We start from the raw sequence: 24,552 nt of genomic DNA on the forward strand, positions 1-24,552 counted from the left end.
TGATTATAAAAGTATGATATCGTCATACTTATAATGTAACCTGTTACATACAAGTCAAAGCCCTATGAGCTCTGGGAATGACAGGACATAAAACAATGTTGTTGCTATTTACATATCTTAGATAAAAACAAAGTGGAAATGATTTTACAGCTGTAATAATTGCCTGTGCATTCATGTGAGAGAAACTGATCAAGTGATACTGATATGAGACCTTTGTAAAACAATAGTTATTAATGTCTGCTATGAAGAAAACTAAAACAATCTAAATAAATGTATCACAGTGAAACCGATAATTCACCAACAGACAATTCTTCTTTTGTATTTAATAAGAGTAATATATGATCTTTCACCCAATTAAATTTTATGAATTCTTTAAATACTTATTTTTCTACTTTGTATGGACAGTGGGGTTACTTTTTATATACAAAATATCTTTCTTTTCATAATAGGATGTGTCATGCAAAAAACATGATTGTTACACTCCCAAACCATCTGACATAATTATGTTTGAAAAAACATGATTTTCAGTAATCAAACAAAGAAATTAAAAATAGAGAGATTTGTTGACCAACACTATAGATGTCCAAGCCATGTGGTCTGTATAAACATTAAACATACTTGCTTAGAGGTTATGAAAAACCATCCTCAGTGCAGTTTATACAATTGATTATCATAGATCCATTTAAAAGTAAGGTGGTCAGACATAAGCAAGTTTGCTTCTGTTTTGGGGGTTTAATGCCATTTCTCAGGACAAGGTTGGATACACATGTAGGCCAGTACATTTGGTGTTGGAAGAACCAAGGAAAACCCTGGTAAGAACCACCAACCCACTGGAAGCTCTCATACCCACAGTGGCAGAGCTGAGATTTGAACACACATTGACAGAAGTGAGATGGCACTGATCAGTAAAGGCAAACACTTTAGACTATTTGGTCACTTGGGGCCCCCACAGAACCCTAGCACAATTTCCCAGATTACTTTATTGGCTGTGAACAGGTATGGTAAAATCAGGCTCAATCCTTTAACAATTTATATGGGAGAGCCCATTAAGCTACTTTGCATGGCTTATGTGGAATAATACAATTTGTTTGAAGTTATAGGTAAATTAAAGAGGTGCACATTGACGAAGACATTATTACACATCATTGCCTTGAAATCAATTGGACAACATTTATTTTGGTTAGGTTTACTGACCCCCCCCCCCTTGTGACTATCAATCATATTTTTGAAGTTTAAGCCTTCAGGTACCTTTGTTGAATATGGCAGGTATGATATATTCAATTAAGAATACCAAGCACACTAACCTATATATTTTGTCATTATTTTTTGCACTCTTCTGACCCTTACCTATGTAAAAATATTAAATTTGTATAATGTAAGCATACTACAACATTAAACAAGTAATCACCATTAATTCTCACTTCAGTTATCTTATACAATTGGACATCTCACATTTTCCACATTCTGAGCAATGAAAATTTCTATATGGAAGCAAAGAATAAATTTCACCTTATCAAGAAATGTTACATTGACAAGAACCTTTACTAAATATGACCAAAATTAAGAAATTAGACCTTGTACAAACTGTTCAAAGTTGTACACAAATTGTTTGTATTCTGTCTTTGTACTGCTGTTTTGTTTTTGGCTTTGGTTATAGTATTCTATTTTTAGAACAAAATACATAATAAAATGTATTTTGCATGAAAGCAGAGAATTAAGTCAACTGAAAGATCTGAAAAATCACTTATGAAGGTCAGCAGTCAAATATTTGCCTGGTCTATGAAACAGGAAAACAGATGTTAGTTTCAATCACTGACATGCACATTAGTTGTATAACAATACCAAGAAATGTGTCCATACAACACAAATGATGACAATAACAAGAAATAATTAAATTGCAATTTTCTGGGTCAAACATGAACCTCAACTCTCTAAAATGTTACTGGAAAAATGTAAAATCAAACCCAACCTAGGTCTTCCTACTATAAACCCTCATCTCAAATTTTGTTGAACCCATTCAATCCTTTAAAGGTTACTATGTAGAAATCATAGTACAAAGTTCAAAGCAAAACAAGGTCATAACTTGGTCAAATTTTGTCGGACAATGAAGAAAATCAACCTGACCTAAGGATTCCTCATGTAAAGCTTCATGCCAAACTGGATTTCAGTCCATCAAATCCATTACAGTGATTAAGCAGCAATTAAAGTCAAAAGTTTAAATAAAGCAAGTGGTCATACATCTTTCAGCTTTTACCAGAAGCTAGTAAAATAAAGATGAAAATATAAAACATAAAAGCCAAATAGTACTGAGACAAAATGTATTATACAAGCAATATTTGTTTTAAATGTCCAAGATTTTATCAAGTGCCACAACATTATAAGGCTTCCTGAGTTCAGATAAAAAGACTTTTGTCTCACATTGTCAAAGTTGTTACACTTGAAAGGAATGTGTTCCACTATCCGTGGACACTGACAAGGTATGTATTATTGTATTGGTTCACCTTTCCAGTATTCATGGAGCAGTTAGGTGTGTATATTGAGGTATTGTGATATCCACACTGGTGATTTGGACACATAGAACTTTCCAATTTGGTAAGACCAAATTTTTATGCTTCTAGATGAGGGCAAATTTTGGTACCAAAAGATTACGATTCAGGTTTAGTATTTGGCCCTTGAGACAATATCATATTTGGGATCAAGGGGATTGAAGGACAGTTTGGTAGATGAGTAAAGTTTGTTTATCGTACATTAATAGTTTATTTGCCTCAAAATAAAGGCCACATAAAGGAGATATTTAATATATTCTCAGATTGGATCAAGTATCTGTGGATCAGATTTGCTAGCTAACCCATACATATTTGAACCTCAGTCAAGTTTAGATATGGTAAAGTCCTGTATAAATGGAATTTAACCTTTCAGTCTCCTCCTCAGCCTGTGTTCACTGTGTATCCTGGGCTTTTTTACCTTTGCTCTCAGGGTATCTGATATGTGGAAGGAAAGTTAGTATAAAGTAAAATATAAGGTCAACAAATGGGTTTCTGCAGTAAGATAACCTTGAAGACAGAGTTCAGAAATTTGTATAATTTGCAAGAGTACATACAAAAAAATACAGGTTGAAAAAATTGAAACCCATATCAGTCAGACCATTTCTAAACTTTGTTTGAACTTAACTGTAGTTAAAATTCAGCAGTATGTATAGTCATTTGTCTACATCAGATCAAAAAGTTATAATGCCTGGAGCATGACACTTTCTTTTGTGTTGTTAAATTTGGTGTTCAAAAGGGTTAATGAAGATAACTTTGAGAAAGGTGATACCTACCTTACTCTGAAATTTCTATCTCTGAATAAACTAGAAGTAAAGATAGACAGGTGGACCATGCACATATCTGTCAAGGTTTTTTTTATTTTGTCCCCATAATAAAAGATACAAAATGTTTGACATGTTTTCCCCACTCACTTTGTAGCTAAAATAGGGCACAGTGATTAGGACTGATTAATTGTGCTTTTGTATCAGGGCTACACAAGATAATATACATGTTCTCTATCAGAATAGAATCCTTACTTGATTTATCCTTGAAATATTATCCAGATGCCATGTATCTTAAATCTTTTAGAACACAACACTGTATATTCTAATATTCATAATGGTGACTTCTAATCATTTTATGCTTGGCATGACTAACCAATTGATCAGAGGGACACTTTAAACCACTAATCTAGTTCAAGTTGAGGCCAAAGTAGTGTGCTGTATCAGTATTACTACTTAACTAACAGGGATCACTCTCCACCACTGACATGGGAAGCATTTTACCCAACAATAGGTTGTCTCAGTTAGTTACCTGTTAAGAGGGTCCTGCATGCCAATTATACTTGCTGAACCCACAGCAGGCTTAACCTAGATATTCTTAATGTAATGTCTAAAAGTCTGATTAAAGCCAATAGAAGTCTTAAAGACTTATTGAATATAGACTAGAGTGTGGATTTCAAAGTTAAGCAGAAACAATAAGACAATAAAATGCTCCTGGAAAAATAAATCAAACTTCTCATTAGGCTTCTTAATGCAATTCTTCATATGAGAGTTTCTTTTAATACATGAAACCTTCCTAAACTATCAAGCAGAATATAAGGTGCACCGTTCAAAGTCAAACTGGGATAAATAGCTCTGCTAAATCCTGTTTCAAAAATGCCCTGAAATGATTACATTTTGAAAAAAATTTTGAATCAGTGTCTTTGTATTGTAAGGCCTCATACCAAAAGCTAATACTTGACATTGTAACATGCCAGTAATTTAACAGGAAATACCCACATAGTTTCACCATGACAGTGTAACTGTTGCTTGAAATATATGTTCACTATTAACAGAACAATGAATATATATCAGCATAAATTAATATATAATAATATAATTTCAAATTTGTGATCAAATTGTTGTTTACTTCCTACAATGCTAAGATCAACTGCATGAGAGTGTCAATGACTGTAGGTTGGGATGAATACAAGGACATTCCAAATTTAAGCTCAGTACAAAACCTCCATTAATAGTCCTGCATGGTTTCCCAAGATGAACCTGGTTATATGATGACATCCAAATGAAAAACAATACTAATTTATTATAAACGTGTCAAAGGTTTGATCAATGGTAACAAAAGATCAAGAATGATGGTCGGCAAGATGCAAAAGACTGTGTAGTAGTAGTAATCCTAAGAACAGGGGCTTAGACAACAAAGGTTGTGTTATCTCCAGTTTCTTGGCTTTAGCTTCAAAGACATGTCCTGAGGTCTGACAATCAGACAGAGGTTATTTGTTGTTTGATACATGTATCTACTGCATACATATCTTTGCACACATGACCAAACTATACCAGTGTAAAGATCAAGCTGACTGTGATAAGATTGTTGGCAATATAACAGTCAGGAAACCACTGTACAGGCATTTTCCAGCTGAGACCAGTCAATAGTGGGAAAACTTCAACAGCCACTTAACCAGTCTAGATCTGAAGATTAAGACTGGCTTGCTGCTGTTTTCACTTATGCCATATTGACTGAATCCAAATTTGTTTCACTTATGCCATATTCACTGAATCCAAACTTGTACTGTGGTATGCAGGAAAACCTTTATGAATCAACAGTTTGTTTCAATTCTGCTGACAGGCAGTAGATTGACTAGTATAATTCTTGCACAGAAAAAAATCTCAGTCCAAACTGCATCAGTATAGAGAACAAGCACAGAACAATGCAGGTATCACTTGGTACCTGTAATCAAATTTGGTTGCTTGGTTACTTAAAAATGAAGTCACTACTCAGGTCAGTGTAAAAAACATTCATGCAGTTGATATAAATTCATATGAAATATAGTACTTGATTTTGAAGTTTGACTTCATTGGTTTGGATATTTTATAGCACAGCAACACATGAAGGTTATATCATATCAAGACAACTGAAGGAAAGTGCCTGGCACAGGGACATATCACAGTAGCCAACCTGGTTTGACTTGATGGTAGGATTCAAACCTACACCTCCAAGGTGAATGAGATTTCAGACCACTTTCATTTGCAGTTATGTATTCTACTTAAACGTTCCTTCCAGGCATGATGGAAACTGAGACAAGTTAGAGCATCATGATGATGATTTATCAAATTAACTCACAGATTACTTTCAAATTACTGCCTCATTTGTAATGGGTCAATGGAAAACCATGTACATGATCTAGGATTTTAAAATTATGTCACCACCTAGAAATATTTTAATTCGAGTTTTTTATTTAACCAGCATCTTTCTTAGACAAACTGAGCTAGATGATGAATGAAGTCCTACTTTGAAGCATTTTTCATTCTCTAAGGACAAAAATGATTTGTAAATTCTGTGTTCTCTAAGGACAGAAATGGTTTGTAAATTCCATGTTCTCTAAGAACAAAAATGGTTTGTAAATTCCATGTTCAGATTTAGGCCATGATTTGATGAAATGCATTTCCTTTTATTGTATAATATCAGAATTTTAAGAATAAGATGAATAACAAGACTTTAGTAAATTACTTGTGCATTTTTTATAAAGCTCATGGATAATCAGGGTCATGTATTGAGTTGATAGTCATTGCTCAGAATATAGATGATATGATATGTTTGTTTTTAAGAAACAGTGTGCTAACAAGTTTTCAGCATTCTTAAAGAACAAGGCTGAAAAAAATATTCACAAAGAAACTAGCATATTTGATTAAATACTTCAGTAAATTGTCATAGTACTAATTACTGTTAAGTCTTCTGAATACAGATTTGTAACCAAAAAGGGTCAAGAAATTTTAATAGTCTTAAAGTGCCTCTAGCTGATGCTTTGTAAATAACATGTGCATCAAACTTATTACGTTCCAGTAGAATTTATCCAAAAAATGTCTTCACTGTTCCCTTAATCAGTGCTCTGCAGATTGGGCATTTCCTCATTGCCGGGGCACAGTCAGGACAGGTCACCAAATGGCCACATGGAAGAAATACAACACTAATCGTGTTGGCCAAGCAGATTTTGCATAGAGTAGCTTCATATAATTCTCTATGTTCTCTTCTGATCTTCTCCACATCAGCTTGAATTTCTTCACCACTGGCTCCCTCTACCTCTCCTGCAATGCTGTCTGCAGAGAGATTAATATTAGTTAGCATTTCAAGCTCTAAGCATATAAAATTGAATGAAGATATATAACATTTGTTTAGAGAAGAAAAAAAACACATACTGACATGAACAAATGAAATATGAAAACAAGAAGCTAGTCACAGCTGCATGCTGAGCCCACTCCAGTGCTATCTGAAAATTGTTGGAGTACATATCAAGCTGTACCCACATACCAAATAACACGCCCCTGTGGTCTACTGTATTTGAGAAACTAAACACGTATATTTATTTTACACTGAAGTAAATTTAGGTTGTGGAAAGATGCACAGATGGATGGACACACAGATAATTGGATAGATATCACACTCATTCCAAGAAGATTCCTTTTATTAAGTTTCTATCAAGATGGGCTCAGTGAAAGTCAACTAGACGTATATGTTATAGCTATCTTGATACAACAAATGAAGTTAAATAAATAAGCCTTGGAAAATAGGTTACAGTGATCTAATTTAGTGTATAGATCCAGCTGAATTATGAGTAGAAATCTTGAATGTTTTAACAGTATTAAAACACCCTGGCAAGTACGCCACAGATACCAAGTTTTGATTCATGTCAAGATGACAAGGTTAAACAAATGTTCTTCATGTGCAGTGTTTTATTGCACAGTTTGGGGAGAAAGATGGACTGAAAGAGAAAGGAATTGTCAACATCCTTTCCATAGATGAGAGGATAATAACAGAATTTCAGATTACATCCATTGCACACAACAAAGTCAGCTATATCACCCATAAAAATAAAATCTAAATTATTTAAATTATCAGTTAATCAGAGAAACATCTTCCCCATCTACATCCCAAATTGCCAAAAACTATGATGATCAAATCATTATTATGTCTTTTCACACTGCCTGTATATCATGTGTATAATACACATATTATAAATCACAAGTTATAAGTGTAAATCTAAATAATGATGAAAACAACTAAAAATGGTAAAGCAATATTACACATTTTAAGTAATGTTAATTACTGAATCAATTATTTAACTGAAAAATTTAAATGTACAAAATAATTCTTATATGTGACTAACTCTTTGGTGCCAACTAACTTGTGAGCTATTTAAAAAAGTATTTGAAAGATGAAATGAAAGACTCAAAAACTAAATAATATAAGAAATAGTGACCTTAATAATGTTTTCTTTTATATGCAATGGTATAGGAACATCACTTAATTTCATAAAAAGAAAACAACTGAGAAGCACTGACATTAGTATAAATTAGAAATGCTAAAAATTAGAGAGAAACTCAAGAATATTTTATAGTATTTGTTTCTTCTTTTATTTCATTAAATTAGCCACTAAAATATTTTTAAAAATAAAAGCATTTTCTAACCTTGTTTTCTATCTTGTTCATCCTTTGTCTCATTATCATCATTTGCTGAAAAACAATAAGGACAAATTTTATTTCAAATCTTAGTGATGCGTCGATATAATATGTTACAGAAAATAGGAGAACACTATTATGAAAAGTCAGGTCATCCTCTGAAATTTCCCACTGCATGTTAGTTTGTCATTCCATTCTGTTGCAAACAGGTCAACAGTAAGTTGATCCCATTGGTTGTGGACACCATTTTAAAGAATCCCAAACAAGAATACAAAAGTCTGGTGACATGGTTCCACCTTGCTGTTTACGATAAGTTACCATTAGCTCAGAACTTGACATTGCTTCACTTTTAATATTATTGCTCCGGGTTTGCCTAATTTTCTCATAAACTATTTATTAAAAAGTTTCTTCCAGAAAACAATACTATACAATTTCACCAAATAATATCATTCTTTGCAGTTCAGCCTTTATAAAATTGTTAGTTACCAGCAAATTACACAAAACTGAATTAATATGTATTCTTGATCAGGTATGAAAAGTCCTATGTCATCGAGTTCCTCAAGCAAGGTTTGGGTAATGGTAAGAAGATTAGTTTGTTTTTGCTGGTATTCTTTTTTTTTTTAATTAGGGCTACCCACATTTTGTTATAAATGTCTGATCTGTACTGACACATCGCTGCACATTATAATTACAAATCACCTGGTGTGAGGGAATGAAGTAGTGGAATTTTGGAATATCTAATGTAGGACAAGACAATGATATCATATACATTAATGCCATTTTTTTTACAGCAAGACAGTTAAATGAATATATAGGAGCAAACATCCTTATATGGTCACAAATGTGTGGCTTATTCTATCTGAGAAATTTAAGAAAGTTAATTACACACACACACACACACACACACACACACACATATATATATATATATATATATATATATATATATATATATATATATATATATATATATATATATATATATATTGATGTGGCAAGCACGTTGACAATTAAACCGCAACTAAATCTGTTACTTGGAAGTATTTTAGAAAAGAGTTGTTAATATACTTGATGGAATACGTCAAGAGATGTTTTATGTGCCACTTTGTGGCCGAAGTTGCATAAATTGAAATACATGGAAGCATTTCTTTTCTCTTTTCATTAGTCATTACCTTTAAGTAAATTTAAAAAAAATAAGTTGTGAACTTGGATCTTGAATGCTATTTATTAGATGTAGATGATATATTTTATACACGACAATTGTGATTTAATTGATATAATTATTATCAAAAGCATATGCAACATATGTACCCTGGTAATGAAAAATAACACCAAAACCCAGTAAGATGGATTATGAAGATGTCATCTATTCCTATGCTAAATGAATATGATATAATTACTGATTTTCGATTATCAAAACCATAGCAATACCTTGTTAAATAAGATTAGTATGATCGAAAATTTTGAAAATCTTCATTAATATAGTTATTTCAAATTCGTTACAAAAAGGTTGTATGTTTTGCATATCATTATTGTTACAAACATGTAAGTAGTAATGGGGAACAATATGTAATCGAAGGTGCGCAATAGCCATCTAAGGGAATTGACATTAAATATGACCCAATGAGAATCTTTATGACTGTAACATTACATATGACTCTCCGGAAGATGTAATAATTATATCAATTTGATCACACTCGTCTTGTATAAAATATCTGACCTGCGATGGAAGATATACATTAAAAGGGTCTTTATATAAATAAATAATAAATTTAACATAATAATAATAATAATGAGGACTTTGTATAGCGCCTAATCTTTAGAAGCTCTAAGCGCTTTGCAACATTAGACAACACCTATAAGATAAAAAACATATAATAATATTATTACAAAAACAAACACCATGAAATTAGAAAAACATTAAAAAATAAAAAAACATGCTGAGAATATTTCAGGTAGGAAACATTATTAGGTCTTTAAGTTTGTTCTTGCAGTCGAAATAAGTGAGCTTTGAGAGCACTCTTGAATGTGATCACTGTGTCTTTGTTCTAAGTTCAGTGGGCAATTCATTCCACGTTGCTGGGCCCTGGTATGCAAAAGAACGCTGTCCATATGACTTTGTTTACATAGTGGGAATAATGAGTATGCGATTGTCAGAAGAGGAGCGTAAGTATCTTGCTGGTGTGTACACATGGGTGAGATCGGATAGGTATGTTGGAATAGAGTCCGACAGTGAAACGTAGCACAGAGAACAAATTTTGTGTTTGATTCTGGATCGAATGGATAGCCAGTGTAGGGTACAGAGTAGCGGGGAGGTGTGCTCTGATCGTGTTACTCTAACTATGATCCGAGCAGCTGTGTTTTGAACGTTTTGAAGTTTCTGGAGTAGATATTGAGATGAACCAGACAGAATTGAGTTACAATAGTCCAGTCTTGAAAGTACTAATGAACACACAAGTGTTTTAGTGGCATCAACTGAAAGATATTTGCGAATGGAGCTGATGCGTCTCAGCTTAAGATATGCAGCCTTGCATATGTTCATGACATGTTGGTGCAATGTGAGAGTACTTTCCAGAGTAACACCTAGGTTTGGTACTGATTGTGTGAATTTAATGTTGGCGTTGCTGATATTTATTGTTTGAGGTAAAGGATGTGAATGAGAAAGTCTTTGTGTTATGATCAGAATGGCTACAGTTTTATCATCATTATTCTGCAGCTTGTTACATGTCATCCATGATTTCACATCACAAATGCACCTCTCTACACCTTGGATGGTAGCATCAGCTTCAGTTGGGTGGCTAGATTAGTATATTTGGGTGTCATCAGCGTACAATTGGTGAGACACTGGATGATGATCTATGACACGTGAGAGCGATTGAGTGTACAGAATGAAGAGAACAGGTCCAAGAACAGACTCATGTGGAACACCACAACATAGATCAACTGGGCTGGAGTGTATTCCATTTGCAGTTACAATTTGTGTCCTGTTGACCAAGTAGGATTTGAACCACGGTAAGGCTGTATCATGAATGCCAAATACATGCTGGAGACGGTGAAGTAATATATCATGGTCTATTGTGTCAAATGCTGCAGACAAATCAAGGAGGGTGAGGACTGTAATCTTCCCGCTATCCAACGCAGAGAGAATGTCATTAACTACTTTTAGAAGAGTTGTTTCAGTACTGTGGCAAGGGCGATATGCAGATTGTACATTGCTAAAAAGACTGTTTGAATTTAGATGAGATACAACTGGGATAGAACAACCTTTTCTAAAATTTTTGACATGAATGGGAGATTAGAAACCGGGCGGTAGTTCTTTAAATCGTTATGGTCTAGTGTTGGTTTTTTCAGCAGAGGCTTTACTATGGAAGTTTTGAAAAATGATGGGAATTCCCCGGATAGAGAGAGGTATTAATAACATCAGTTAGTGAGACAATACTGGATCTAAGCACTCAAGCAGAAGTGATGTTGGAATTGGATCAAGTTCACATGACTTTGGTGCACTCTTCATCAGGATTGTACGTATGAAATCCACAGAGACAGGTTCAAATGCTGCTAATGGTTGCCGCTCAAATTCTATATCCCAACTGTATGGTGATGACGAGTCAATTGAAATTGTGATGTCAAGCCTATCTCTAATGGTTTGTACTTTGTCATGGAAGAAATTTGCAAACATGTCTGGAAGGTCGACTGGAAAGAAAGTAGTTGGAAGTGGTGTTGATATGTTCCTTGACATTAGCTTGTTAGTAATCTCAAAGAGCTCTTTGCAGCTGAAACTTTCCATGATCTTAGTAGTGCAGTGGACTGATTTCCATGAGTCAGCACCTACCTTGACTGAACAAGACTTATCCTAACTAACAAACACCTACACCTGCAAAAACAACAAACCAAAAAGAAACGTGTAGGCGGGGTGTGAGGTAAAGTATGAGGTACAGACATGAAGAGTATCACTTTTTACCATGCACACCAACCTTTGCTATGCAGCATTTGTCCTTTACGAATGGATAGGTAATGCTCACTCGCACACTTGTGAATTATCGAACACATCATGTCACAATGCCATCACATATACATAGTATATGTCCTGTGTTTGCTGAGCCACTATGGCATAACAAGAAATAGACTCCTTTAATTTTTCACAAACCAATACCCTTCTTCTCCCCAGAAGAAATAGGGCACATTAATACCAATCATAAACTCAAGGTCATTACCAAGCCTTTTTTCTTAACCCAACACGTATTCATTGAACCAAAATGACATATCCACCAACTGCCTTATTCTCATTACAAATCCACTTTCCTGATGCATGGGGGAAAGCTAAAAGAATTGTCTCGGGCAAGTTCAAGACTGCAAAATACTTGCCCGTGGGCAAGTTAAAAAAGTCGAGGGAAAGAATGATCGAGAAAGAGAGAGGTCGAAGTCAGTTCGTTTAGTGTTTTGAAAACTTTATACTTAGCAATATCGCCACAGTACATATATCAGCATCTTTATTTATATGTGTACCGTATGCATCTTTTACGTACTTGCCCAACGTTTCTTTCAAACCTTCTTTCACACCATACACTGTCAAAGTCTGTAGTTTCTATTTTGAAGACAACGGCAAGGCCTTTCTCAAATCATCTCGTGCAGGAATATAAATTACTAATTTATTCTTAACATATTTCACTGTCCTTTTATTGAACAATATGGGATTTAACATTGGTTGACTAACTAACCTAGGTCTTTTCCCAAATCATACCAAAATGATTCAGACATGATAACCGTTTTACAAAATTCAAGTACATCTGAAAAAAGGTCAAACATTTTATACATTAAAGGACACAAAGCATGATAAAAGGTAAAGATAATAAACACATATGTATGTAGCTCAATAAATAAGTAATTGATGAGAGAGGGAGAAAATATTACAAGATTAGGGTCACTTTGATCCATTTATTTATTTGCAAATTTGTTTCTCAGAATATATTTGTAAGTAATAAAAAAGTCCCATTTTGTTGATATATTTCTGACCATTTAGCAGTAAGACAGAATTTGTTTCTTTTGTTAGTTCGACCTCAACTTTCAATGCTAAATCCTGAATCCCGAGTAACACAACGTGTCTGTTAAAAGATAGAGCAAAAGGTCTTTGATATTAAATATGAAGCAATAGAAAACCGTGCTCAGCATCTTCACTGTCATAGCCACACGCACACATTGGAGAGTTAACTAAATTCACTATAGATCGGATTTAATGGGACTTTATGAATGTCTAAGTTTATTATGCAGGATATTAGGGTGAATGTTGATAATATTATAATACAGCCATATGCCCGTTAGTTGAATTAAATAAATGCTTAGTCTCAAAGACAAATCTTGCATAAGGGAAAAGGGTGTCTGAAAAAAAAAAGAAAAAAAAAAACTATAGTCCGCTAAAGATGGGGTTGAAGCTTTGGGAGTTACGTAGACAAGAATGAGATGCTCCATATCTCCTTTGTTGAAAATGGTCGCTTTAGTTAGGTATTTGAGTATTTATAATCAAATAAAATACGCATAATCTCATCTTCTTTCTTCATTTTGCAAGAATGTACCAACCAGTTTCTGCACAAAATCTCTCTAGAGCAACAAACGGGTGCAGTTTCCAACTGATATTTTTCTCTAATATGACCGAATTTTCAATAGACTTGAGAAATATGTTCTAAAATTAGATGCATGAATAGTACATATATAGTTTGGCTAAAGTTGTCCTACGAAAGAAGCTTTAGTCGCGCGCAATATAGATATTTATGTGTGTTCTAAATAATATATTAGGTCGGTCTGCCTGTATGCGATTAATAAAATGTACGTTTTCAAAGTGTTAAAAGTAATAAGCATTACGTTTTTCAGGATCATTGTTTATAATCCTTGCTAAATGTGAAGGATTTGTAGCAGAAGTTGTAAGGGAAGTATCATCAGGAAATAGCATTGCAAGCGAGTTGAAGATGTCAGCTATATCGCTGACATAAAAATGTAACAATTAGTGTCCTCGCACGGAACTTTTGGGAACATCAGTAGTTACTTTTGACGATACTGGCATCCGACAGAAAACTCTTTGGTAGTGGTTTGACAAGTAGCTTGTTGTTGAGCGCAATGTCTCTATAAAGGCTTATTCCAAGTTATCTTCCAACATAAACACGAAATTTGAAATAGTCACGGTTGGTTAGGTTGTTCTATACCACGTGCGTTTACAATTTGACAAACAGAGAATTTGTTCTAAAATATTCTCTACATATTGCCTAAAGGACCCTTCAGAACTCAAGAGCTACGATATATACCAGTGTCTAAAACGAACGTGTCTGTACAGATTTGAAAATTGTAATGGATAGGCGAGATTATTCCCTAAAACTTCTGTCGGTATCAGTACGGGTTTGGGGTTGATTTCTTTTACTATTTAAAGATGACGATATAGATTTCTTGCTTTTGATAGACATATATTCAGGAATGGTAATATAAAGTAACTAGGTTTTCTGTCACATTACCTTTTTCATCGCTTCGATTTGCTTCAGCAGACCGAGAAGACATTTGAGGTTTGCATTTTGCCATTTCCTCTTCCTCTATTTCAAATACAGTCTCCATTATAATTGGTCCAGTTAGCTCCTCAGTTCCTGATTATGAAATGTTAGAGAAAATTGATGCAACATTGACTTTTTCATAGTATTCATGATTCAGTATGCTAAGAACACCTTTCCTTTCCATGTATTTTCGTTTGTCCTATTCTCGCGATTATGACTATCACCATTCTAAATCGATATCAGTAAAATATGTTGATCGTTTTTAATGGTAGTTTCGATAAATAGAACAGCTTGATATTAATTAATAAAAGCTTCATTCAAGAATGTTTCTTTTCTGAAAATAAATAAGAAAATAATCGATATAAAATATGTCAGAGATCTATTCTACTTTTGTCCCCTTTCCAATACAGGTCTCCTACATCTCATACCGAAAACAGAATCACGTCCCGCTTGGCTGAATAAGATCACTGTCTTGATCATCTTTTCTACTGATGCCAAGCCTGACTTTGCTTACGTATCGCTTGTTGCCAAAACCATTCTTGAGAATAAGGGTCGCATATAGAAACCTTGCCGTTGTCTTGGAATGTTTTAATCGTATGTGGGTCTGTCTATAGATATAATTGATGATATACCATAATATGTAAATAAATTATGCCAGTAGTCGATGTTAATTCATACATTACAAGAAAACCTTTAATTAATACACCATAGGCAATTCATTCTTATACTTTAATATTGAGGAAACTAAGGCAGTGAAAATGGAACACAGATGTTTCCTGAAAACATCACAGCTGCCTTTAGAAAGTGCAGGATATATTCATTTGATAGTATATCCATAAACTCTGTGCAAGTAACAGAGTCAACTACATGCTGAGATGATGGAGACAAAACGTTTACACAAAAATAATTATTGTTTTGTTCATAAAATATACACCTAAAACCCACAAATAGCAGGTGTCTTTTGACAAACACAGCTACAATGTGTATAAGTGCAAAGATCTGAAAGAGTCTAAAGTAGCTGATCCAGGAGAGCTTATTAAAGGCAAACAGATGATGATTATACACTTGGGAAACTGTAGTGGACACATATATTATTACATTTAGAGTACAGATGAAAGAACGTGTTTTCAGGTGTCCACACCACCTTTTCATAAAAAACTGAATAGATCATTGCATAGGTTTAAAATAATTGTCCATATGTAATATTTTAAAACTGTTAATTTTCTTTTTTCTTCTTTTACACGCAATGATGTGATTTGTTATCACATATATTGTGTTCACTCTGTACCCTGTTTGGGCCCCCAAACAGCGATTATATAATTTGCCTCGAGAATATGAGAATCTCGTTTTATGTTATGGCAGACACAATATGTTCTATTCGACGTTGTTTATAACAGAATTGAAACAATTTAAAGCTTTTCCAAAATAAAAGGTTTGAAATGAATAGGAAATAAACAAGTATGGTAACTTTCAATTGGAGGTAAAATTCTGTATTTTATTTACTATTTGACCCTTGTTTATTACCACAAGAATACTGTATGCCAATTCATATATGAAAGTTTTATGACAAATATACAAGATGTTTTATGTGCTAGAAAGAAAAAACTTTAAAAGCATCCAGTAATATTTGTCTTCTATAGGTATGCAGATTTCTAATTTGTTCCAAGTATCTTTTTCTGTACAATACTCTAACCTAAGGAACTGATTCTGAACATTGTACATTATCCATTTATAACTAGCATAATGTCCTTTTTACTCATATCTTAAACTATAAAATCCTACAACTCCAGTAGAGTACTAATATTCCAAGCACATCTAAATGATAGTGTCATCTTTCTTCTTCGCTCATGAACAATAGGCAGTTGTCTTCTGCAAAAGAAAATTGTTGCAACGTGTGAATATTTAGAATTTATAGCAATACATACTGTATCACCTTTTGTAAAACTTCCTATAGACTGGGAAAATCACAGACCCAAATCTGTCGTCAAGTAAAGCATGCGGGTATCAAAGTCCATAGCCTTTGTTCAGCTACTAATTTAAAGTGAATTATGTAGAACAAGCTTGTTTCATGTACCATTATTTACAATGACAGATTTGTCATACTTTGATCCATGTTATGCAGGGATAAATATAAAAATGTGTACACTGACCCATTTTCATCAGTACCCTCTCAATGGCCCGTTGAACCAGTTTGGGTTGATAGCCCATGTCTAGTACACTCTGAGCTGCATCCGTTAGTAAATATTTTTGTATCTCTGTATTGCCAGGAGATGGAGTGGATGCTGTTGCTCCATCAACAGCACCACCTGTGACTCTCATGCTGCCAGTCGAATTTCTAGGATGTGTAGAATTGGTTGCAATGTTGCTGTGAGAATCTGAAGAATAAAAGTGAGCAAGTTGGCAGTCTTTAAATATTGTGGTAAGATTCAGAATGACAAACTTTATCGTCGAGATATACCATGACCGTGACATTGTAAGTATAATTTATTGAAGATATTGGAGAATATTACGACTGAGACAAAATCTTGCATTTCCGTTACGTCGCCTTCATCAGTGGAAAATAATAATGATGTATCATCAGCGGGCATCACTATTTTTTATCCCATTGCATTTGCCATCAGGAGTGATCGTATTATGAAATTCCTGTCTGGCACTGCTGGTTTGGCGCGGTTGGATGACTCCAGAACTACTGCTGGTTAGCTTTGAATTTCATAAGAAGATTCTGTCCGGTGCATTGTTAGGTAGGCTGACTCATCAGTCGGAGGTAACATACTCCTGACCTCTATAATTTACATAGCTTGCTCATACTGATGGGCTGGTTGGTCGGCAGTCAGAACAGTTTACCAAAGACAATATATACCTTGTGGTCCGGTCTGCAGGTGCAGTATGATTAGTACGAAGCGTCCATCGGTACTGTATTAATACGGATTATGTGACCGTACAATATTAATCAAATTACAAATCTACATGTGCGTCTTGTTTTCTTAATATTTTCATGCACGGACGGGGTAAATGCTACGTGTACACGCTAATGCCTCTCGGGCGGAAACACGTTTGACATTCTTCATGAAATTAAGCAATGACTTGGGCTTGAAGTGTATGTTTAAAGTCTCCCACGACGTTTTGAAACGCGTTCAATTTTGTGACCCATGAGCCACGATTTCAAAACGTTCTACCAAATATTTCCAAGCAAAGTCTACACACATGTAAAGTGTGTCCAAACGATCAATGGTATGCGTTGATACGTCTCTGATCCAACCTGACGACCTTAAATCACTTAACACTTCTTGCACTAGGTTGTTATCTCAGTAATGAAGGAAACGATAAAAAGCAAGTGCATACAGCACACACATACACACAAACAAACATACACGCACAACACACACACACACACACACACACATATATATATATATATATATATATATATATATATATATATATATATATATATATATATATATATATATATATATTGAAATAAAGACATATCGAAATAACTTTGAAGTGCAATAGCTGATAAGAACAGCGCTCAAAACTTTCACTGGTGAAATTGAAATGTGACAATAATGATTGGTACGATAATTATACAAATATAAATAAATTCACTAGAATTCACAAAATATTTTCATATGCACACTATAAAACAACACTGACTTACTATACCACTGAAACTAACCGACCGATGATGATATTTAAGTATAAGATGAAATAGATTATATGGAGGGCATCTTTACAGCAATTGTTATAGCTGGCTTTGAAAGCAGTACGATATATTCAATGAAAGCAATATACCTTTCTCTGCTGTATCAGTAAGCGCTGCCTTAGTTTTGTTTTCGGGTGGAAGTTTTGCTGCATCTTTTTCCCGGGCTGCTTCCTCCTGGAACATTATGGAAAACACTTCACTACATATTATAAAATGTCTCTGACCTTCGAAAGATCCCCATTTCTGGCATCAAAAGTTTCTATCGTCGAGCCAATATATTTGAAAAAGTCTAAATTTATGGACCAAGTAAGAAACTAACGCAGAATCTACCGTATTATATGGTTACTCCTTTTCTTGTGTCCATAGTATGTGTGTTTCGCTACAGAGTAGAGATCTAAATATCTTCCAACTTAAGACTTCATACAACAAGCCATGAGTGGGGATGGAGTTAGAAATGGAACCAGGCCCCAATTTTACATTAGTTTTAAAGTTAAATCTAGATTTCAAACATCTGATGGATCGATTTAAGTCAAAACGTACTGGATCCTATAATTAGCTTTCATACTGGTGACAATTCCTGATTTCCTTGGAAATTTCTGCGGTTTACGCATAATTCATGACATGACGGTTATTCTTATAAAATCATGATTATTAAGCATTCATAATGTGCATTGTATATGAAAGACTCTGACGTATTAATAGATAAAGAAAGCCACAGTGTCTTGTTATTCAGCATGTCTTCAGTCTTGTAATACAAACGATATATATTATATCTAACAATCAAAAGATCCATCATGCAAACCTCCACATGATTTATCACTGGTTTTCTGAAGGTGCATTCATACAAGGTCAATTACTGAAAAGTTAACATATACCTCTTGAAAGTCCTTCAGACTTTATTTACTTTGTGGGTGATCGGGTAAAATGTACACATCTATGAATTCCAAAACCATGATAATTCAGTTCTGTAATAAGCGAAACTTCTCTCATATTACAGACTCCACATTACGAACATAACACATTTTAAACGCAGTTTGTTGTATTAATTATTTTTCTTCTAGTTGAAACGTTAAAAATGTTCACGAAGTATACATGTCTATCAGAAGATAGCAGGATATAAGTATGTCATACTAGCTATTGAATTAAATGAATGTCGGCGCCTCATGAATTTGAATACAATGATATTGCTTAACTGATTTTGATAATGAAAGCAATGCAATTAGTGTGAGAACATTTCCCATCACTATTATGACTGTCTACAGAAACAAATTAGGATAGCTGATTTGCTAAAAGAATTTGCAGATTTGGTTCAAACAAAATATTCCCAATTTTATATTCAGAGTTTATTAAATGTTTGGCATTTCCAAGACTTAAATTGTGTTGTTGAAACGGAAAGCATGAGTTAAGGTATATCTGAGCCTGTGCACAATATCAACATGTTCACAATCCACAAATTAAAGTACCGATTAAAAATGTTATATTTGCCAAAGTACACTTAAATTGATACTCACAAAATGATTTGATTTCGCAGTGAAGCAAAATCATCCAAGGCAAACAGCCGATGTTAATATTTGATGGATAAACTATTGAGAATATAAACCTATTTTACTCTGCTAAGAGGCTACAGGCTGGTCAAAGCAAAAGCAAATTATATCATATATCTTTCTACTATTTCTAACGATATATATATATATATATATATATATATATATATATATATATATATATATATATATATATATATACATTTTAGGAAACATATGTGCCTTTCAGTTTTAGGATGTATGCAATGGTAAATTCAAATGTAACTATCTTACCCTATCAGCTACTTCTACTGCCATCTTTACAAGGGAGACAAATTCTCCCCCTTTAGTTTTGTAGACATATACACACGAGGTAGACCACCGTGCGTGTTCAATCCATGGATCATCTTCATTCATCCAATGGCGCAATCCGATACCGCAATGAAAACATCGTACACAATCACTGAAGCCTGAAGCAAATTTGTATGATATATATATATATATATATATATATATATATATATATATATATATATATATATATATATATATATATATATATCGACCAGGTCCTAACACTAACCTCTTAATGCTGAGCGCCAAGTGAGGCAGCTGTTAGTACCATTTTTGTAAGTCTTTGGTACAATTAAAGGGTGTCAAGAATCAGCATTGACGTGTGGAATGCCATGTCTAAACAGGCAAAGAGTGTTGATATATCATTGTAAAAACTGCAACCTCACTTGGGGTAAATGTTGGTCCTCAACCAAAATGCAATGAAAATGTTTAAAAAAAATCCTTAGCAACAATCTGCAAGAATTACTGCTTACTTTGTCATGGACATTTTGAGTTCATATTTAATTTTAACTTATTAGAACTTGCATTAGTTCCATGTAATAAATTGCATCACCTTCTTTAAATAAAGTCTTTATGTTACGCATATTCTTCTTCGTCTTCATTATTATTATTATTATTATTATTATTAGGTACAAAACTATGCAAATATAGACAGATTGAAAGAACCACGAATATAAACTCATCTTAATATCATCTGTCCAATGAAAGCTTTTTATTTGTATTACTCTAACATTTGTAGGTTCTAATTTTATGCTGCAAGGTTAAGAAATGCAATTAAATATCAGCTTTTGCTTCAGCATTATTGTTTTTCACATTATACAAATTAACTCAATGGCTTTATCCTGGGTTTTGAACCTTTAAATTCTATTTAAACAACTTCATGTAGAAATATAATTATATCCTTGCAGTTTTCTCAAAACGGATGCATCACTAATTAAAAACGATAAATTAATTGACAAACCCTGACAACAACGAAATTAAATTTTTCTCAGCAATTTTAATAAATTTGGGTTTTAGTTAGAAATATTCCATCTGTAGCAGATGATACCAAATGTAGAATTTTCTCTACAAATCAGTGCCATTATTTTGAGCCATTATGGGGAAAAAAACACTGTGGACACAATTGGTTCTGTGTTATACACTACCTCGTTCTTCCTTTATATCACTGAAAACACTTTCAAAGTTGAACTGATTACCATTCATACCCAAAACACATAGCAGGTTCATAGCCATAATGACCTGTAAAGCTGCTCTAATGTTTACATGAATTTATGTTGAATGTCATATCTATTGCTACAAATGACGGTTCTAAGCACAATTTTAACGTATTTACTTGCCCCAAATAATTGGGTCACTTTTAGATGTATTCTTAGTATCATACCGAATTGGTGTAATATTATCTCTTTCTTTACAATCCCTCTCCATTTAAAACGAATGAAAAGAGAGACGGAATTTTAGAAACATTTCCGGTACGTAGATATTGGTTATAACAGGCAAAGAGCATATGATAGCCTACCTGCATAGTAGAATCCACATTCAGCCATTTCCTCTGGTCTCTGACGAAGTCCTGCTGGCCAGCCTTGGAATGAATTTATTCTAGTATCCTTAACTGTATACTGTGGATACTTAGGTGGAGGCTCTTCAATAGAATCATTGATTGCAATAGAGGTTTGTCGATTGTCCATTACATTTTGTCCTTCTGATGACATCAGATAATTGGGTGGTGAATCTCTGTTTGGCACTAATAAATCGAGAGTTCCTCTTGAAATGTTGACCTGATTCTGTTCACATGATGGAAGCATCAAAGACGAATCGCCTTGTGCTGTATCCGACTGACTTGCCCTATCAAATCTTTGAATAGCAAGGAGTCGAACTTCTGCAGGTGATAGTGGTGAATTGGTTCTTTTAATTGAAATATTGACTGCAGCATTAATTGTGAGAAAAGTACAGTTTGGAGCCATTTTCTGATGAACCAACAATGGAATGTCGACAGAAACCCAGTTGTCTTTACGACTGCCACAGCAATAGCAGATGACCTGATCTCGATGTCCAGCATAATAAAATCCAGCTCCAATTATTCTGACGGCAAATGGTCGATTCCCTCCTGGAAAGCTTTTCATGGTGCATAGTCGAAGCATTTCATATTTCATCGTAATGTGTGGTTCCGGTATATCATCTGATGCAAGCTGTGCTAATATGTCTCTAACTTCCTTGTGTTCAGCAGCACCAATATTTGCCTTAAAGAATCCAACTATTGCATCTGGACTGAGACATGGCTGTGGAAGTCGATTATGTAAAAACCATTTCTTCTGGTGGAGGTTCGATCTTTTATTGTCCTTCAGGTCGATTGCTTTGATATTACGTTTATAAAATTCATCACATGTCTTTTCTTGTTTGGCAAAGATATCCACATAAGACTGAATATGATGCTCATTGGTATTGCCATCTTCCCTCTGGCCCAAAGTAATGTTGAACGTTTTAAAAAACTCCTTTACATATATACGCACAACTTCTTCCAAGTGAACGGTATCCACTATATTTGCAATTTCACTTTTATACTTCAGAGGAAGTTTCTCTGCTATCCCGATTGAAATATTTGTAGTCCTTGAACCAAAGCTGAAAACTGTCTCGGTAGGTCTTGACACAGTTTTTAAGCACTCTTTATTTATTTGACACTTTAAACAACCAAAGTTTGAAATGTCTTTTTCTACTCTCAGTGATAAAAGCCTTTGACTGTATTCTGCTGCTGCTGATTGCAGATTGATTTTGGTATATACCTTAGTTTCATCCCCTACAACAAAAATGGATAACACAGAAAATTATATAGCTTTCTAATAAATATGTTCAATACTTTTACTGTTTGCATGTCGTAAGTTCCTCTTTTGTGTAACTTGGAAGTTATAAGGCATGAATTCAATTTTTTCGTAGGTATCTTGTTTTTGTCGTTATGCAAAAGGTGTATTTCTGTAAATACGTAACGTTTTGAATGGAAATATGACCCTATTGTTACATTATTAGAAATTAATCAATAGTAATTAGTATATTATTTCCTGCGCTATAATAACCATGACATGCACCCAAAATGTGTACCCACGAATTAAAGCGAATTCCCAGACTTTTCTTCCTTGAAAAAATTGCCTGCGTTTATTGAATCACTGAAAATTAACTAAGTCTCTCTTCCCCTATTCAGAAAAGTGTAGCTGCTCATAGAATTACACATAGAGAATCCAGACACTGACAAAGAAGCTAATGCACATGGTACTTAGAGTACAGATATATTAACATGCATACCAATTAGTAATTATCCTTCTGTTTTTACATTACAAGAGACTGTTTGGGCCACATTTATTTTTCTCTCCTCTACACGTGTATGGAAAACTAATTAAATGAAAAAATGACTAGCGTTCGCTGGACCAATTCCATAAAAATCATTATTCAAAATTATCACATGTGCGGCAGCCTGAAACCAGTATTTTCCAGACTGGATCAGTAACTGCCTTGAATAAGATTTGTAAAGAATTATGCTTTTTTGTATCTATGCATGCTATCATAATCTTAGGCAACTTTCGAGAAATAATTTTTAACGCTGGCCTTTACGGAAAATAACCACTGGCAAAAATAAATTCTTATATGGACATATTCCATGCACATTTCATATTGTTGAATAATATTCTCTGCTCGTTATAGTTTCGGGTGGATTACGTATCAGCCCCAAGCATACCAATACAAGTCATATTTTGTTACATACATTTGTAAAGATTAAAACATACTACTCAGCAGACACGGGTACAACCTGCAACAAAGACAACTCTGGGTAAATTGTTGTATAAACCATGAAACTATTTGCTTAAATGTGCTTTGTTGTGTGAAGTGTGAAGTTTTATGAAGTTGACACTGGTTAAGAACATTGGTCTATGGGCGATTTATGAAAATATGGCTATGACATCACAAGTTTACATCCGGGTCTCTGCCAGAGGTACAATCTGATCAGTCTCGCTAGAGAAGTTGCACTGATCCGTTACAATATATACAATGGTGCATCAATATTGTGCAGTAAGAGCATGTACATATTGAAATACAGACGATCGAAGGGTGTTCAGTTTTTAATATTAAGTATATCTCTGATGAAGAGGCAAAAATGAGTGAAAAGGGAAGATCGTATCGACGCGCGCAGATGTCACGTCAATATACGATTTGTATAATGTTGTCATCTACATGAGTCATTGTAAAAATGTAGATTAAATACATCTGCCGACGACTATTCGGAAATTGGCAATGAGATTGTGTGGCCATATGCCAGTTCAACTCGGATATTTATTGTCCAATGCCGTGTTTAGTTTTGGAATGAAAATGAATCTCCTCGAACTCCTCTTTCAACTCTAGACTCCTGAAGCCGGTCAAAAGATTTCAAATTGACAGATAGATTACAAACGAAATCAGAGCAAGAGTACGTTTTTTCAAGTT

General features: G+C 34.1%; 1 protein-coding gene across 1 annotated transcript; it reads right to left on the reverse strand.

The window, feature by feature from the left end:
• Positions 1–6,371: 6,371 nt before the first annotated feature.
• Positions 6,372–22,569, reverse strand: LOC149797306 (baculoviral IAP repeat-containing protein 7-A-like). The gene is made up of 7 exons (XM_089960740.1): positions 21,605–22,569; positions 20,029–20,204; positions 18,301–18,385; positions 16,656–16,880; positions 14,473–14,598; positions 7,988–8,032; positions 6,372–6,619 (listed from the first exon to the last, which is right to left on the reverse strand). Exons 1-7 carry the CDS (start codon positions 22,236–22,238, stop codon positions 6,372–6,374), a joined length of 1,539 nt encoding a protein of 512 aa, XP_089816866.1. The 5' UTR covers positions 22,239–22,569.
• Between the last annotated feature and the right edge of the window lie 1,983 nt (positions 22,570–24,552).

The sequence above is a fragment of the Sinohyriopsis cumingii genome, chromosome 6, assembly GCF_028554795.1.
Source record: "Sinohyriopsis cumingii isolate HCF-2022 chromosome 6, ASM2855479v2, whole genome shotgun sequence".
In the NCBI taxonomy this organism is placed as follows: Eukaryota; Metazoa; Mollusca; class Bivalvia; order Unionida; family Unionidae; genus Sinohyriopsis; species Sinohyriopsis cumingii.